General features: G+C 40.2%; 1 protein-coding gene across 1 annotated transcript in view; it reads left to right on the top strand.

Moving 5' to 3' along the window:
* Positions 1-15,153, top strand: part of APPL1 (adaptor protein, phosphotyrosine interacting with PH domain and leucine zipper 1) — a 48,402-nt gene extending 33,249 nt beyond the window's left edge. Inside the window, exons 14-22 of the mRNA XM_029051157.2 lie at positions 461-552; positions 1,091-1,273; positions 4,039-4,091; positions 6,591-6,765; positions 7,526-7,562; positions 8,139-8,285; positions 10,844-10,894; positions 12,345-12,434; positions 13,383-15,153. Of these exons, the coding sequence (XP_028906990.1) occupies positions 461-552; positions 1,091-1,273; positions 4,039-4,091; positions 6,591-6,765; positions 7,526-7,562; positions 8,139-8,285; positions 10,844-10,894; positions 12,345-12,434; positions 13,383-13,529 (975 nt within the window). The 3' untranslated portion in view covers positions 13,530-15,153. The remainder of the gene's footprint in view (positions 1-460; positions 553-1,090; positions 1,274-4,038; positions 4,092-6,590; positions 6,766-7,525; positions 7,563-8,138; positions 8,286-10,843; positions 10,895-12,344; positions 12,435-13,382) is intronic.
* Positions 15,154-17,298: the final 2,145 nt, after the last annotated feature.

The following is a 17,298-nucleotide window of genomic DNA, read 5'->3' as shown; positions in this document are numbered from 1 at the left end:
GCAGTTTTAAGGGCTAAAATGTCAGTTGCAAGACAACAAGGTCTGTTACTTCTTTCATCCATTATAACCTTGAAAGTTCACAAGTGTTTACATATTCCCAAGTATAAATAAGGCACTTTGGAAAACATGAAATCCCTATCTATTTTATTCACAGAACTTAATCTTTCACATTTCATGAATATTCTCTCTCCCTGCATTTACCTTATTCCAAAGATATCATAGTTAACAGTTTTAAAATTTAAAATATGAAGTGGTATCTTTATGCTAATATGAAGGTGATGAGGCTGTATATGATCATAGTAATGGCCAAAGGAAATTCAGTGTTATGATCATGTGAAGTTATTTGGCATCAGCCTATTGAATTTTTTGTAGTGATACTAGACAAAATCAAAGTCTATTTGGAGGATGGTGTTCTTTTGAAACACTGTATTTATCCATTTCTTCTTAAAAAATAAAACAGGAAATTGCTGCAAGAGTCAACCAGTCGGCTCTGGAGGCCGTCACCCCCTCTCCCTCCTTCCAACAGAGGCATGAGAACTTGAGATCGACAGTGTAAGTTATAAGACCGTAGGACTTTTAAGGAGCTCTTTCAAAGGGCATGTGATTAAAGTAATTGAAACATTACTTTGTTTTCAGGACATATGATTAAAGTAATTGAAACATTACTTTGTTTAGAGGAGGAGTTATGAACCTCATATTGAAGTTTAAAAAAAAAAAAAAAATCCTGACCAGTTCAACTCATTGTCTTGAAAGTTGTGGCACTTTACTGTTAGTGCACTAAGCCAAATTTTTAAAAAATACCAGAGAGCCCTAAGATATGGGGCTTAAGAATCCTGATAACATCTGGTCATGGGGTGCTTTAGATCTGCAGGTCAGTCTCAAGTTTTACCAAAAAAATGGTCAGGAGGGGACAGAAATGTCATGTGTCTAAACAAGAAGTCAAGTAGAATTTGTTTGGTAATTTTAAAGTCACGGTCAAGTATTTTTGTTGTCATATTATCTCTGTTTTTATGGAGTTTAAAATTTAGAAAAGCTTAATTTTTTAAAAAGTGTCATTTTCGTGTTTTCTTCCATTTTTTTCATTATTTAGACAAAACCAACCACCCACAGCTCGCACTGGTAGTTCAGGATCTCTGGGCTCGGAGTCAGCAATTTTGACTGCCCTCTCTTTGGATTCTCTTGTTGCTCCTGATACTCCTATCCAATTTGACATAATTTCTCCAGTTAGTGAAGACATACCTGACCAGGGCAAAACTTCTGGACACTCAGGCAGGTAAGTGAAACAAGAACAACAACAGCAAAAAAAAATCTGTCTCCTTAAGAAATGCCATACTGAGTCAGATCCAGTGGGGCAACCTAAGCCCGCTATGCTGCCTTTGACAGATGTATAAAGGAACGGTGTGCTGATTACCCTTTAGGGACATCCCCCCCTTGTGATTCAGATACAGCATTTAACATCCCTAATGTTTTCCTTTAAGAACTCAACCTAGACTAACTTGAGGCAGGGTTACTAGGGAGTGGGACTAGGGAAAACAATGAAACATTTTATCCTACAAAACTAGGGAGACGGGTAACCAGCTACACACATGCACACTGGGGCCAGGGAGATGGACATGCACACACACACAGGAGATGGAGAGGTTGTAAATAAACACCCACACAGGGCCAATGAGGTGGATGCACATACAAAACACACATTGAGTCAGGGAAATAGACATTCAGAGAGCGAATCCAAGGGCCAGACAAGGAGACAAAGGGAGAGGGAAAAGAGTACACAGAAATTGGCCGGGCCTCGGTGAGGATTCCATTTCCTGGTGAGGCAAGGGCTAAGAGTGTGCAGCCTGTAATTGAAGGTGAAGCCAGGAGGGTCTCAGAGCACCTATTTCCACCTTAAGGCTCTGACTGGGAATACTTACTGGCCGTGGCTCCAGGACGTAGCTTGGAGCACTTATGGCTCATTCAGGGATGTGTGGAGCCAGGAGTGTGCTTTCCCAGCTTGCAACTAGAGACAGGAAAGAGCTATGAACAGAGGCCCGTCGGGGCTTTAGCTTCAGGCTAGAACTTTTTTTCCACCAAGAGGGTTGGGCCACACAACCCAAAATGTTTTGGGTATGAAGCTAATGGCTTAACACCCCTCCCTCCATCCTTGGTGTCCAGTCCTGCACCTATCTTTGTATTCTTACATCTCCAAATTTCCCTATCACCAGTTGATGACCCAACATTCTTAAACTTTAGGATCTATGCTAAGCATTTGAAACTCCTGGCATGGTACCAGATGATGGCCTACTTAATCGACTCTGACAGGCACCACAACCTCTGGCCTCTCTGGAGTGGAAGGGGAGGGAGCAATACCTATTCCCGGAGGGACTAGCAGGATTTCAGGATTTATGGCATACCTTCTAGTTAGAAGCTGTCAGTCCAGAGAGCCACTTCACTAACCTTGTCACTATTAGCATCTCTAACTTTTTCTTCTTTCACCTTAACCGGCCTTCTAGTAAGCCAATGAAGACCTCTCATTCATGAATGTATCCAAATCCTTCCTGAACCACCTAATATTTTTGACCTGCACAACTTCCTGTGTTAATCTACTGTTATATTAAAAGTCATTTTAGCTAGGTCCTCCCCCATCAGTGTTAATTTTAAAGAAGTTGTAGCTTTGTAATTTGGGCATAAAAACTCCAAAATTTAGGCATAAAAAACCAAGGATAGTATTTTCTCTAAATCTTTCCAAGGGAATATGAATGAATCATCTTTCACCTTGGTGGGGAGTATTCTTCTTTGAGCATTTAAATTACAGTAATTACAAGATGAAAAATAAGTCATTTCATCATAAAATGGAACACCAAATGAACTTCAATATCCATTTGTTCAAAATCAGTGATGCAACCTGAGTCAAGCAGTCAGTCATCATCTGTTGTCACCAGAAATAGATAGCCATTGATGTAATAGGTCAGGCATGTAATTGAGATGACCTTTCATGCTATATCAATGCCAGACTTATTTTAGAATCACTTAAGAAGCCCTAACAAATTGAGTCCCTTTGCTTCTCCTAAAACACAGATTGGATTGTAATTTTCCTACTTTCCTATCTTTTATTTTGAGTAAAATAAGAATTCACTTATGCAGACAAATGAAGAGTAATTTCTTTTCCTTACAATGTTCACTTTTAAAAGTTACACTTCTACCTTTTTATTTGCTTTTCACAATCCTTCTCTTCTGCCTCAAGATATTGTGACAGCAAGTGCACAGCATTTTTACTTAATGAGGTGTGTACATGTAGAAATAGCCTTTTTATACTGAACAAATTCTTAGGATATTGTCAGAAATAAGCCAGTGTCTCTTCTGTGTTTTTAAAAAAGTGTATTTCTTTGAGCTGCAACTGGCAGTCTGGATGGGTTTGTACCTATTGAAATTTTCTTTTGGAAATGCATACATAAAGTCGTGTTTCTCAAACTCTGATTCATCTTTATATTTCAGTATTACTTGACTCAAGGCCTGGCTGAGGCAATTGTGGCAGTTGTCACAAGCATCCTTGACTGAAGAGAGTGATCCTGGAACCTCCCAAACACACTGACATAGAGAAAGTGCAGGATCAGTCAGTCAGTCATATTTATTGAGTGCTTACTGTGCACAGAGCACTGTACTAAGCACTTGGGTGAGCACAATGTAATAGAGATGGTAGATGTGTTCCCTGCTCACAAGGAGATTACAGTCTAGAGGAGAAACTTACAGGACCTTGTCATGATTAGCTTACACAGACTTCCTTCAAGGTTGCCTTCATTGCTAAACTGACAGTTGTGGTGGCCCCTAGGAGAGTGGAGTTGGTCGGGGGAGGTTAAAATAACACCACAGTTATTGCTGTTACCAATACACAGGAAGGAAAAATACTAAGGAAAATAGTGTGGGGTGTAAGGGAAGGATGGTTCATGATGGGAAAGTGCACCATGAGTCTACATGTTTTCGGGCAGGGCTCTGATTTGATTTAGCTGACATGACTCATGTTAACTGAATCTGTTTCTAATTTTCTAATTTTTCAAGACGTACAAATCCATTTGGAGAAACTGGAAAAGGCCCCAAATCCAAAACTGAAGGTAAAATAAGTCTTCAATACTATTTTGAGTGAAAAACTCTTCTGAATTGCTTTGTATTGTCTCAGTAAAATATGACACTCTGAGCCAACAGTATTTATTGCACTGTTTAGCAACAGCTCTCTCGCTGTTGACAAAATAATTCAGTCAATAGGGTACTCTACGAAGAATAGAATTAGTAGTCATGATCCCTCCCCTCAAGGAATTTACAATCTAGCAGGGAAGACAGACACTAAAATACCTTATGGTTAGAGGGAACCTACAGAGTTTAAAGATGTGTGCATAAGTCTTCCCAAGGAGATTGGGGCAGCGAGTGGGAGGGTTGAGGGTCGGGTGAGTATCCAAATGTTTAGGTGATGTGGAAGTGCTGAAGTGGCAGTGGGGGAAGTAATAGAGTGGGAAGATAGGGGGTTAATCAGAAAGGTGTGAAGATGAGAAGAGCAGTCTCATCTTTTCCAAAATGTAAAATGGGAGCAAGTTCCAAGCAGAAGCTAGCGCTTGATGAGTGCTTGGCAGCAAGAGAGATGAATGCTAGACAGTGTGAGCAGGTTGGCTTGAGAGGAGAGATGTGTGTGAGATGGGTTGTGGTGGGAGGGGAACGATGATAAGTAGTGGGCAAGAGAGCTGATTGTGTGCTTTAAAGCCAGCGGTCAGGAGACTGGGAAGCCAACTTGATTATATTGTATCCGTCCCGGTGCCTAGTACATAGTAAGCGCTTAAAAATTTATCATTATTATTAGTTGATTTTGAGGAATAGAGAGATGTATGCAAAGTTCTTAAATCTAATTGAGAACGTAAGTCTTATACAATGTTATAAATTGTTCATTAAATAAACATCTGAATTGAAGAGAATCTAGGTTTTCATTTACCTTATTAATTAGAAGTTCATTGAAATATTTGAGAAAGTTAGTGATTCCAGCTATTTAAGTGGCTGAAGAAGTCTGCATGGATTGAGTATTTTTTGAGATTTTTCTGGTGGAAATACCTTTTTTTCCACCAAAATCTGTACTGGGCCTAACAGTCTCTTCTACCAAACACATTTAGCAATGCTCCATGCAGAAAAAGCCAGTGGTTATATAGCCACATTATCACTAGTCCTATTTCATGGCCTGCCCGAGAAACCCTCACATTAGCTCATTTACCTGAGTGATAGAAGCATATGAGGCTTTTCTACTGCCTCCAGCCCAGTCTACTTATCCCATCGCCACTGTGGGAAACCCTTAGAATACATGGGCTCTCAAATAGTTGTTATTGCGTTTGTCTTATGCCGTCGAGTCATCTCCCACCCGTAGCGACACCGTGGACACATCTCTCCCAGAATGCTCCACCTCCATCTGCATTCGTTCTGGTAGTGGATCCATAGTGTTTTCTTGGTAAAAATACCAACTGGTTTACATTTAGAGGAAAGCAATTTCAGAAAGTTGTTGGTTTACTGCCTTATTATTTAAGGATAGCTGCTGAATAGTTTCTAAATAGAAATTGTCCCCATGCAGAAAACAACCAAACGACCTTCCCATTAGTTCCTTACCTTGTTAGTACATAAGGAATGACAAGTATATAGGAGAAATAGTAGTAATAGTACTCCCGGCCAGGAGGTCATTGAGGAGGCAGATGCAGTAGCCAAGGAGGGATAGGTAAATGCTTGTATCAATATAGTAACTGGATGGAGAGAGGAAAGAGCAGATTTTAGTGCCTGTCTTCCCCCATTACATTGTCTTCTCCTTGTGGGCAGAGATCGTGTCTACCAATTCTGTTGTAGTCTCCCAAGCATTTATTAATGTGCTCTCCACACAGTAAGCACTCAGTAAATACCATTGATTGATTGCTGTAGATACAGTAAGTGGTCAATAAGTACCTTGATCAATTAGTCTGTATTTCCCAGTACAGTGCACCACACCAAATGGCTGCTCAATAAATGCTGCCATTACTATACAGTTACTTTATTCAACTAGTATATTAAAACAGTGTCTCTGGGGCAGGTGTTTTCTTGAGTAGTATTACTCCTTTCTGCCATTTACGAATGACCTAAGTTGCTAAATGAATGCTTGACATCACAGCTATCCATTAGCGTACATGTAGTGTTAAGCCCTTATTTGGGATATCAGATTTCAGCATCAATCCCGTAAATAGCATTGAAGTCCATCAATCAATAGCATTTATTGAGTGCCCACTATGTGCAGAACAGTCTACTAAACACTTGGGAGAGTACAGTAGAATTAGTAGATATGATCTCTTGCCCTCAAGGAGCTTAGAATCATTTTCAGAGTATACTTGACCGATGAAGAGAACGGTTAGGTTTTTCCACTTTCTTATTCACAGGTGATCTCCCAAAATATTTCTGGCTTGAGTTAATCTGTTGTACTATTTATAATTTGATTTTATTAGACATCAGTAGCGTCGATGACTAATGTTAATATCATCAATATTATACATAAAGAGTAAATTTTGTGAAAAAGGAAAAACGGGCCTCAAACTCACTCAAAATACTCTTTTCTACCTTAGATTCCATTCTTCATCAGTTATTTATTGTCAGATTTCTTGGCTCTATGGAGGTAAAATCAGATGAAAATCCAGACGTTGTCTATGAAACAATGCGCCAAATCTTAGCAGCCCGGGCTATCCATAACATCTTCCGAATGACAGAATCACATTTATTAGTAACTTGTGACTGTTTAAAGTAAGTACTGATTTAAAAAGCAAAAGAAACAAAACAAAAAAACCAGGGGCTCTGACTTTACTTTTTGTCTATATGGATACATGTGGGGTAGAGCATTGGAGGTGGGACTCCAGAGCATTGGGGCAAAACGGGAGTGGGAAGAAAGGGGTCGGAGAGGAAGGGGAAGGAGAGGAGATGGAAGGGTAGAAGAAAAAGAAGAAAGGGTAGGGAGGACAGAAAGAAAGAAGATTCTTATCTTCCGCTGCCGTGCCGTCTCCTTTTCCTCTGCAGCAGTTGCTGTCCAAAGCCAAGTGGCAGCAGCTCTGGTAATAGCTGGCCCTTCCAGATCAGGAAGCAGCTGTGCATGGGGTTCACAAGGCTGCAGCAGCAGCTCCAAAACCCAAACACTCACCTTACCCTTGAAGAATATCCTCAAGGTTATTTGGGGATAGTGGGGCAGAGGTGAAGTATGGCTCATCTTTACTGGCCTCCAGGGATGAGAGGAGCCATGGGGCCAGCATCAGAGCCCACTGTCGTTCAGGGATGTCCCATAGGTGCTGGCTGGGGCCTCAGTCTCCTGCCAGGGGGCAAAATGTGCCTACACTTCTGGCTAGTTTCCTGCTCCAAAAAGTAGTGGTGCTAATCCCATTGGGATGATGACGTGTCTCCTCAGACTGTGGTTTTAGCATTTGGGCTTCTGGATTATTTTAAGTATTTGAAAAATAGATTTCGAAAAACTCATGACTTTTTTTATTTTATTTCTCTGGATAACCACCTGTAGGTTAATAGATCCACAGACTCAGGTCACAAGGCTCAGAGTAAGTTTTTGAAAGATTTCTGAACTTCAGCTATCCTAACTGAAGCCTGCAAAGAACTTCTGGGAAACTTAGATCTTGGCTTTCTCTCCTTTTCTCTGACTCACCATCTGCATCCCTCTCTGTTTTCTCTGTTCATTTTGTTGTTGGCCTTCCTAGCCCTTCAAAGGCCTTTTTGACATGCTCTCCTCTTCTTGCTTCCCCCCAATTCCACAGAGCGTTGCCAGATTTCTGTATTACTTATGTGAGTTTTTATAAATTCTGCTATATAACATAGAAAATTAAACAAGAAATGCCTTGTCACTGTTTACTATTTAAAGCTCATATCGTTTTTGAAATTGTCGGAGGAATAAGTCTTTGTAAAATCTACTCATTATATATTGATCTATTTTGAACCATTTTAAGTGCATGCACCTGTTTTGTCCACTTAATATTTTAGACTACTTTTATTGTTGGAATTTATTGGTTTCAATATTCGATAAGAAAAACATAATGATCATCAGATGTATTCTCTCCTACAAGAAAGTGGCTTTTGGGCTTTGAAAGCCCTGTTCTTATCGATAATGTTTTATGTTGCAGTTTTCATTATCCAGCATAGTCTTGTGTGCTACACACCAGGAAAATAAACGTCTTTTAGGATTTGTGCTTCGGACTTCAGGAGGAAGAATAGAAAACCATCCTACTTTGATCTGTTACATATTTGAGTCCAACAATGAAGGGGAAAAGGTATGTTGCACTTCCACCTGTTACCCATCAGAAATTTAATAATGTTGGTATTTGTTAAGCGCTTACTATGTGCCGAGCACTGTTCTAAGCGCTGGGTTAGACACAAGGGAATCAGGTTGTCCCACGTGGGGCTCACAGTCTTAATCCCCATTTTACAGATGAGGGAACTGAGGCACAGAGAAGTTAACTGACTTGCCCACAGTCACACAGCTGACAAGTGGCAGAGCTGGGATTCGAACTCATGAACCCTGACTCCAAAGCCCGTGCTCTTTCCACTGCACCACGCTGCTTCCTAAAAGGAACCAGCAATTGCAAAGGGATGCCTAGGGATATAGATTATGTGACCACACCCAAATTATCCTGATATCTATCTTCTAATTTTGGTCTAAATTAGTTGCTACTTCAGGCCAATGTTTATTTTTAGGCCCCATCTAGAAATTAACTGCATAGTGTAGGAGTGTGTGCATCGGCATTTCTCAATCAGTGGAATTTTATTGAGTGCTTTATTGTACTTGGGCAAGTACAAGAGTTGGTAGATGTGATCCCTGCCCCCAAGGAGCTTATTACAGTCTACTGGTGGAGCCAGACATTAAAAGAAATTACAGCTTGGGGAAATAGTAGAGTATAAGGATACTTATGTAAGTGCTGTGGGGCTGGGATGCTACAGAGAAGCAGCGTGGCTCAGTGGAAAGAGCCCGGGCTTGGGAGTCAGAGGTCATGGGTTCTAATTCCGGCTCCACCACTTGTTAGCTGTGTGACTTTGGGCAAGTCACTTAACGTCTCCATGCCTCAGTTACCTCATCTGTAAAATGGTGATTAAGACTGTGAGCCCCACGTGGGACAACCTGATCACCTTGTATCCCCCCAGTGCTGAGAACAGTGCTTTGCACATAGTAAGCACTTAACAAATGCCACCATTATTATTAGTCACAGATGCAGTTCCATTAGAGGTTTACAGTTGGGCTCTCAAGTCCCTGTTGCCTTCATGCCTTGCCCCTACCAGAGTCTCTGGTTCTCCATCTGGGGTTTTCTGCTTGGCAATTTATGCCAGTCCTGCCAAATGATCCAACCACATACAGATTGAGGTTTGGGAATTGGGTGTCGGGGGGAGACAAAGTAAGAAAAGGAGGAGAGAGACAAGGAAGACACCCTCTCCCTAATATCATTTCCCTCCCTACCCTTCTTCCATCTCGTGCTCACCCTCCTTCTTTGACCTAGTGGATAGAGCACGGGCCCGGGCATCAGAAGGACCTGGGTTCTAATCCCGGCTCCACCACTTGTCTGCTCTGTGACCTTGGGCAAGTCACTTCAATTCTCTGTGCCTCAGTTCCCTCATCTGTAAAATGAACCCTATGTGGGACAGGGACTGTGTCCAACATGATTTGTTTGTATCCACCCCAGTGTGTAGTACAGTGCCTGACATAATAAGCACTTAACAAATACCACAATTTATTTTTATTTTTTCCATCACCTCATCCAACCCTTTGCCTTCTTCTGCCACCTCCTCTTCCTCCTCTGTCCCCCCTGCATCTGCTCTGCAATTACAATTGCCCCTTTTAAGTTGTACAACCAATTGTGATGGCACATTCATTGACCAGAAAAGATGCTATCCACATTTAACCCCACTGAAGCATTTCAAATGTAGCATGATGCTTCTCAGTGGGCAGGAAACATGTCTACCCAACTGTGTTGTACTGTACTCTCCCAAGGGTTCAGTACAGTGCTCAGCATGTGTTAAGGACTCAATAAATATGATGATGGTGCTGTAGTGGCCGCATTGTAGAAACATTTCTGTAGGCCAAGTTTAGGCTGGAAATGGCCGGCTTGTGGCTCTTTTCCACCCATTCCACAATCCAGTGAAGGGACAAAACAGACTCTCTAAGAGTTTGATGCCTTTCTTCCAGTGCCTGGCATCAGGAGGCCTGGGAGGCAGGAGTACTGTCAGTATCCTGATTCATTCAATTATTCTGGTCCTGATACAGGCTAGAGTTGGGTAAGTGGAGAGCACTTCTCTCTTCAGCCCCAGCAGTTTCTGGACTCTCCTGGCTGCAATCCCAACTGCTTGATTCAATCTTTGAAATTCCTCTGTGGCTTCAACAGCAAACCAGGGGCATTTGGAATGGCAGACTCTCTGGAAAATAAAGGCTCACCAAGTGATGCTGCTCTTGGGCCCAATTATGAGTTGTTCTCTGTTTTGTTTTAGAAATTAATTTTGCCTGGGCCTTTGGAAAGTCAAACCAGTTAATGTAATTATAGGTATTTGTTAAGTGCTTACTATGTGCCAGGCACTGTACAAAATGCTGGGGTAGATACAGGGTAATTGGGTTGGACACAGTTCCTGTCCCCCATGGAGCTCACAGTCTTAATCTCCATTTTACGGATCAAGTAACCGAGGCATGGAGATGTGAAGTGACTCGCCCAAGGTCATGCAGCAGACAAGTGGGGGAGCGGGGCATAACACAAGTGTTAGTGTCACACTTGATGAAATGCTTCAAACTAGGTTTTCTAAAAAGTACTTGTGTTTTTCATGCTCTAAATGTTTATTTTCCCCACTCTAGATTTGTGACTCTGTTGGACTGGCTAAACAGATAGCTTTGCATGCGGAATTGGTAAGAAACCAAGACATATCTTTTTTGGTGCAGCATGTATAGGTAAAAGGATATGTTTTCTCAGTGTCTGTTTTGCTACGAAGCATACTTAGTAGACCAGTCTTTATATCTAGTTAATGAAACAGGTTTCATGATCCACAAGGTCATGGTAGATAGATTAAAGCAGTAAAATTCTACTGTTCATTATTCAGAGAATTTGATTCTATAGTTACAAGCCTGAGCCCCGAAAAGGTATGTCTTATTGAATCTTCTGTGTGAAGCAGTTGGCTGCTTCTGCAACTGGTAGCTCTTCCAAAACATTAGTGGGAACATCCCCACTTCAGAATGCAGACCGCCTTGCCTCTCTTCCAGCTTCGTCAACCTAAAGGGACCTGGCATCCAACTAAAATTTGCCATCTTCCACCCGAAGTCTAGGACTCTGGGGATGGAAGGTGCTTTTGCATCCCTTGTTCTGACCTTAGATTCTACCGCAAGAATAGAAGTGGGATAGAGATGTTTCTCTGTCTTCCGCAGTTCAGTTCTCTGAGCTGAAGGAGCTCAGAGCTATTTATTTTTTGCCTGCATCCTCCCAGAGTCTAGGGCTACGGGGCAATAGGGAACATCTGAGTCCCATTTTCTAACCCTTGGGGAAAGGTCCGAGATGGGTCCTCTGGACCCACCATCAGAATTAAAAAATGATATTTCTGCAATCCCTAACTCTGGTCGGGTGACAGGATAAGAATAGAAGGTCCAGATTATTGGTTATTGGATAGCGCCTACTTGGAGTGCTGCCACTAATCCTTTGAAAGTTTGGGCAAACCTTGTTTGCCTCTCCACCTCTAGCTGTCAAATCTGTTCGATTGAAGCTGGGGGTTCATTCATTCTTTCATTCAATAGTATTTATTCAGCGCTTTCTATGTGCAGAGCACTGTACTAAGGGCTTGGAGTGTACAATTCAGCAACAGAGACAACCCCTGCCCAATAACAGGCTCACAGTCTAAAAGTGCGAGACAGACAGCAAAGCAAAACAGAACAAAATAAAACAAAACAAGATCATCAAGATAAGATAAATAGAATCATAGAGATATCTAGATATAGAGAGTCTATCTAAGATAAATAGAATCATAGTATATACATCATTAAAATATATAGGGTAATAAATTATATATACAAATATGCACAGTGCTGAGGGAAGGGGAAGGGGGAAGAGCAGATGGTGGGGGGATGGGAAGAGGAGGAGAAGGAGTTGAACTCCTCCTCCAAAAGCCATGTGGTAACGAGTTTGCTTTTATTAATGTCCCTTTTAGATGTAAAAGGCAACGTTCATGTGTACCTTTTTTCTCCTTCAAATATGGAAACAGGAATTTTGCTCTTGAAAAGGTTAAAGCACTATTAAGAGCTGCTTTTTCAAGGAAGTGTTTCACATGTCCGGATTCTCAAGTTTTCACTGTATTTATTTTTGTTTCTTCAGGACCGTAGAGCATCAGAGAAACAAAAGGAAATAGACAGAGTAAAAGAGAAACAAGAGAGAGAACTTAATAAACAGAAACAAATTGAAAAGGTATATCTGATAGTGCAAATCTTGCAGAATAACAAGCCCATCTGGCTGATGTTTTTTGTACAACAGAATTGTCCTCAGGTTTCCTTTCAAATCTAAGTGCTAACTGTATCATCAGTTGCACGGCCAAATTATGTCATAGTCGTTTCACAAACTGTTGCTTTTATGTGGGGAAGGTAATGATTTTGCCTAGCTGACATTTGTTCTCCTCAGTCAACAGCACATCTGAAGTGAGTATTCCCACGCACTGCTTTTTTGCAACATGTTGACCCACCGGCATGTCTCTTCTTGGTTTTGAACTAAGAATCGTGAATTTAAAAAATGCAGAATAATTTAATTCTCATTTATCTGTGTACTCAGTACCTGGTAGAGATGTTTCGCTGCTAGGCTTCTTGGGAACTCATGTCACACAAAAGAAAATGTGATTCCAAAATTTCAGTTTGCCTCATCAGAGTCATTCTAATGGCAGTCAGATAACAGTACTTCATGGACTGTTGATCTAGAATGAGTCATTAAAAGGAAAGTTAGAGATGATAGGTGGCAAATCGCCATCACTATAATCTATTCCTTCGAGCACATACTCGGTCCTGAGGGTCCCAAGACTCATCCATCGGTTTTGACGGGAAACTCCGTCGACATCTGTAAATTTTAGGGTGACTATCAGGGAGGACAACCATCTCACAGTTCCTCCAACCATCTTGATGCCACTATAGATGGAGTGTTTGAGCAGTTTGGACATTTTTTTGGTTGCTTTAGCCTGCGTTCAGTATTATAATGTAAAACATTTTGGGGAAAAAAACACCAATCTAAGATGTTCATTTTAGAGTGTTCCTAATAACCGTTCTGCCCCCAAAGACCATTACCCAGGAATTTCTCCTTTTGAATACTCACAAAGTACTACTTCCCTTTCACTCCAAAAAGTTATTTTTCTTTATTTCTTGTTCCCCTTAGGACTTAGAGGAACAAAGTCGCTTGATAGCTGCTTCCAGTAGAACAAACCAGCCCAGTGGTGAGGGACAATTTATGGTTCTTAGTAGTAGCCAATCAGAAGACAGTGATTTGGGAGAAGATGGGAAGAAGAGAGAGTCGGAAGCATGAAGTTGTACATTGTTTCTTTAAGTTGGACTCTACTAAGACAATATCTGTGGTGAAATGGCACAAGTTAACCCATAATGCAAAAATCAAGGTGGAGGCTTGGCTTCATTTTCTAGAAGACTGAACTTGTTGACCCAGTTATGCTTGTTTTTTTCTTTAACAGGTATATACTTTGCAGTTACTGTAATAACAAGTACACTTGCCCCCAAAAAAATGTATTGTTCTTGGAGTAGGTGATTGCTGGCTTTTATTTAGTTACAGTTTTTGTGTGTGTCCACGCAGCCAGCTTTGTACACATCATTTATCCATTGACTTCAACTGTACCCAGAAATACCTGTCTCTCGGTTCTTGTACTCAGAGCATTTTGCTGGGAACAAAGTTTGCTTTGACCTGAAGTGGTTCAAAAGCTTTTTCTTTGGTCTGAAAGGGAAAATCACTATGAGATGCACTGAAATATTAACTTTGACAGAAGAAAATGTGCAATATAACTTTATGGGAGATTTACTGTTTCTGATTGTGCTATCTAGTTGAAGATAATTTCAGGGCACTTTTGGGTTTAGTTGATGTTACTCCATCGGTTGATTTGTATCCTAGATCAATGGGATAAACTTCTGCGTGTCAAAGTGGACACAACTGTTGTTGGCATGAGAGTGTCACATTTTAGATTCTCAGGTTGGGATGTGCATTTTTGCTCCAATGCAGCAACAGTTTAAACAAGGACTTTAATTTGTTACAGAGTGTACCCATTTTGTTCAAAGGTTCAAATATACCCCCATGTGGAAATGTTGGTTCATTCTAATTTTTTTGTGTTGTGTTAAAACAGAATGTTAGCAAAATTAACACTGCAACTAAGAATCTCCATTAGTTATGCTTCCTACCTACACAAAAAGACCTAAAGTGTTTGGAAAGTAGTGTTTACTTGTAGCGGTATAGACTGACATTCTTCATATAATTCTTCATAATGGAATAGTTCATCTAAACTTTTGCTTTGTATGATTCTGAATCACCCATAAAATATCCCTATTGACAAAAGCTAATTTAAGAGAATGTAGTTTTTTGCACTAATTATTATAAATAGTACTCATGTGATGCAAAAAAACCCACGAGCTATCCTGCAGAATTGAGAAAAACAGGTAATATCTTATGACAGGAAAGGAGATAAAAAAATGGTTTTAGCCTTAGGCCATAAATATAAATTATAGTGATTTCCTAAGGGCCTCTTAAATGTTACAAGTGTTTTCTTTTTACATTTCTTAATATTTTTGATGTTTCCTTAACTTATTTCATAGTAAAAACTAGAGAAACTATAAATGAGCAAATTCTGTACTTACCAGGAAAAGCTTGTTTTGAAAAATTGCAAATTTAAGTTTCTGGTAAACATGGCAATTTCCAATCGGGAATTTCACGAGAACACAACTGTTCTTAAGATATATTTTCCTCACTTGTAGACTTTAGGGAAAGCTGTTTAGGTTTCATTTTGGTTTCCACACTTGTGATTTCTTGGCTTTCTGAAGGGGACTAGAGTAAGAGGAGTTTACGCAGAAACTTCGTTCAAGTCTTTCCTTTATGTATGTGCCAAATGCTCTTTGCCGCCTTGCATTACTACAATAAATTTGGTTTATAATGACCACTTTGGGGCAACAAGTTTATTGATCATATATCACATTGTGAGTCATGAACGATACAAGTGTCACAAACTAATTCCTATTTAAAATGGCTCACTGGAAAATAGGTTACGTATTTTTTACTTTGTTCTAAAAAAAAAAAAAGGACAAAATACTTCCAAACGATTCTGTGGTTGCCTGAGAGGCAGCAGGGGGCGCCAAAGATGTGGAAACAGATCCCCATCAGTGTCAGTTTTCCGGACTGTAAGCATGTTGAGTGTTTCTGAGACTTCAGGTTGCTGGGGCAAACAAGCCCCCCCACCCCATTCTTCCTTCTCCCACTTGTGAGGCATCCATCACTACGAGGAGCTAGGGCCAGACCAGCAAGCATCAAGCCCAACAATCCAACTACTGTTAATGATGGCACTGGTGCCAATACGAGATAATTGGATTGGACGCGCACAGTCCCTGTCCCGCACAGTCTGAGACAGAGAAGAGGTATATTCATTTTCATTTCACGGATGAGGAAACGAGGCACAGAAAAGGTAAGTGACTTGCCCAAAGTCACACAGCACACAAGTGACAGAGTCAGGACTAGAACACGGGTCTCCTGACCCCCAAGTCATATGTGATTTCCGCTAGACCACACTTCCTCCCTCCATAGGTCCATCATCCATTTTGCTCTGAAAAGAGCTCAGTCAAGCCATATAACTGAGAAAACCCCCTTCTTGGCCTTTGCGCTGAAGGAATCTCCTCTTTCTTACTATTCTGTGACATACTCGAGTGGGATAGAAACCTGTATTCCAAATACCACATCCAAAGTTAGCGTAACTCCCATAATAGCTGGAACAAACATCAGCTTTGTTGATGGGAATTTCTAAACAGAAACGCAGTCCAGAATCCAGGAGAGATTTATTTTAAGCATGTCTAAGACTACTTTAAATACCATGGTCTGAGGTTTTATGAACTAGGTTGATGTTTGTAAAGGCAAACCGATAGTGTGATAGGGCATTTTTTACTAATTGTTTAAACTATAATAAACCTCAAAACTGGGTTTAGCCATGCAAATAGATCACACAGCTGAATGGCATTACCATTTCGAAGCAGGACTAAACTAAATTACACAATTTAAGCCAATTTCTGCTTTTGTAAATGTGCTTCAATAAAATTTAGTACTAAGAGTTGGTCATGATTGAGAATCGATGTGATATACAAAAATGACTTTGTATAGTGTATTCAAGACATTTTATAAGGCAGGGATTCAAATTCTTAGACTGGATTCCTTCTGTTTAAGGATGTAATTTTCCATTTTTTAATAGATTAAATGTTTCCATTTAGAATTTGGTTGGAAGACCTCTTCTGTTAATGCAAAGATAGTTTATCTGTCTTCCAAAACAAGACATGGATGTACGTGCTAACAGGACTTCCAGGTAACGTGCAATAAGAAGCATTTTGCAGGTTGAATATCTGGGCGTTTTTTTTTTTTTTTTACATGGAAATTGATTTCCGTCTACATCGTGTTATTCCTAAGTGCTTTCAGATGAAATACATTGTGAAAAATTGGGATTTACTTTTGACACTGAAAGTCCGAACAGCTGGGTTAGCAAAATATCATTATTAAGCATTTTTGGATAATGCAAACAAATTAGTGCCGAGCAATGGGCTATTAAGACAAGAACAAGAAGACAGTGCTTTTAAATAATAGATTTAGATGTGTCAATAGGCTTCTCCTACCTATCATATCTAACTAATTAAGAAGCACTTTCTAAAGAAGAGCAGTTAATGATCATAATCAGGTTAATGTGCACACCAGCATAATCAAACAGGTTTAGAGTCATTGGTACTGGTAGTTATGCTTATTTCTGATACGTTTGTTTCTAGTTTCCAAGCCCCATTTATTTTCATATGGGGCCTAACATATAGTCCACTTTGCTCTGAATTTTATATGGTTTGTAAACTTTTGGAAGGGTCTGGGGAGCAAGGGGAATGAACTTTTGGATTGTGTAATTTAATTGATAAAGATGCATGTATAGCCTAAAATCTATGTACTAAGCAACCTGACTATAACTCGATTATTAAGAAAAAATAAAAACATTAATGGCACTTATTTTTGCAAATGTTTCTTTAAAAATTGTACGTTGTTAAAGGTAGTTCCCCTAAAGTTTCTT

The sequence above is a fragment of the Ornithorhynchus anatinus genome, chromosome X1 (genome assembly GCF_004115215.2).
Source record: "Ornithorhynchus anatinus isolate Pmale09 chromosome X1, mOrnAna1.pri.v4, whole genome shotgun sequence".
Lineage (NCBI taxonomy): Eukaryota > Metazoa > Chordata > Mammalia > Monotremata > Ornithorhynchidae > Ornithorhynchus > Ornithorhynchus anatinus.
This window is presented reverse-complemented; position numbering and strand designations above follow the sequence as displayed.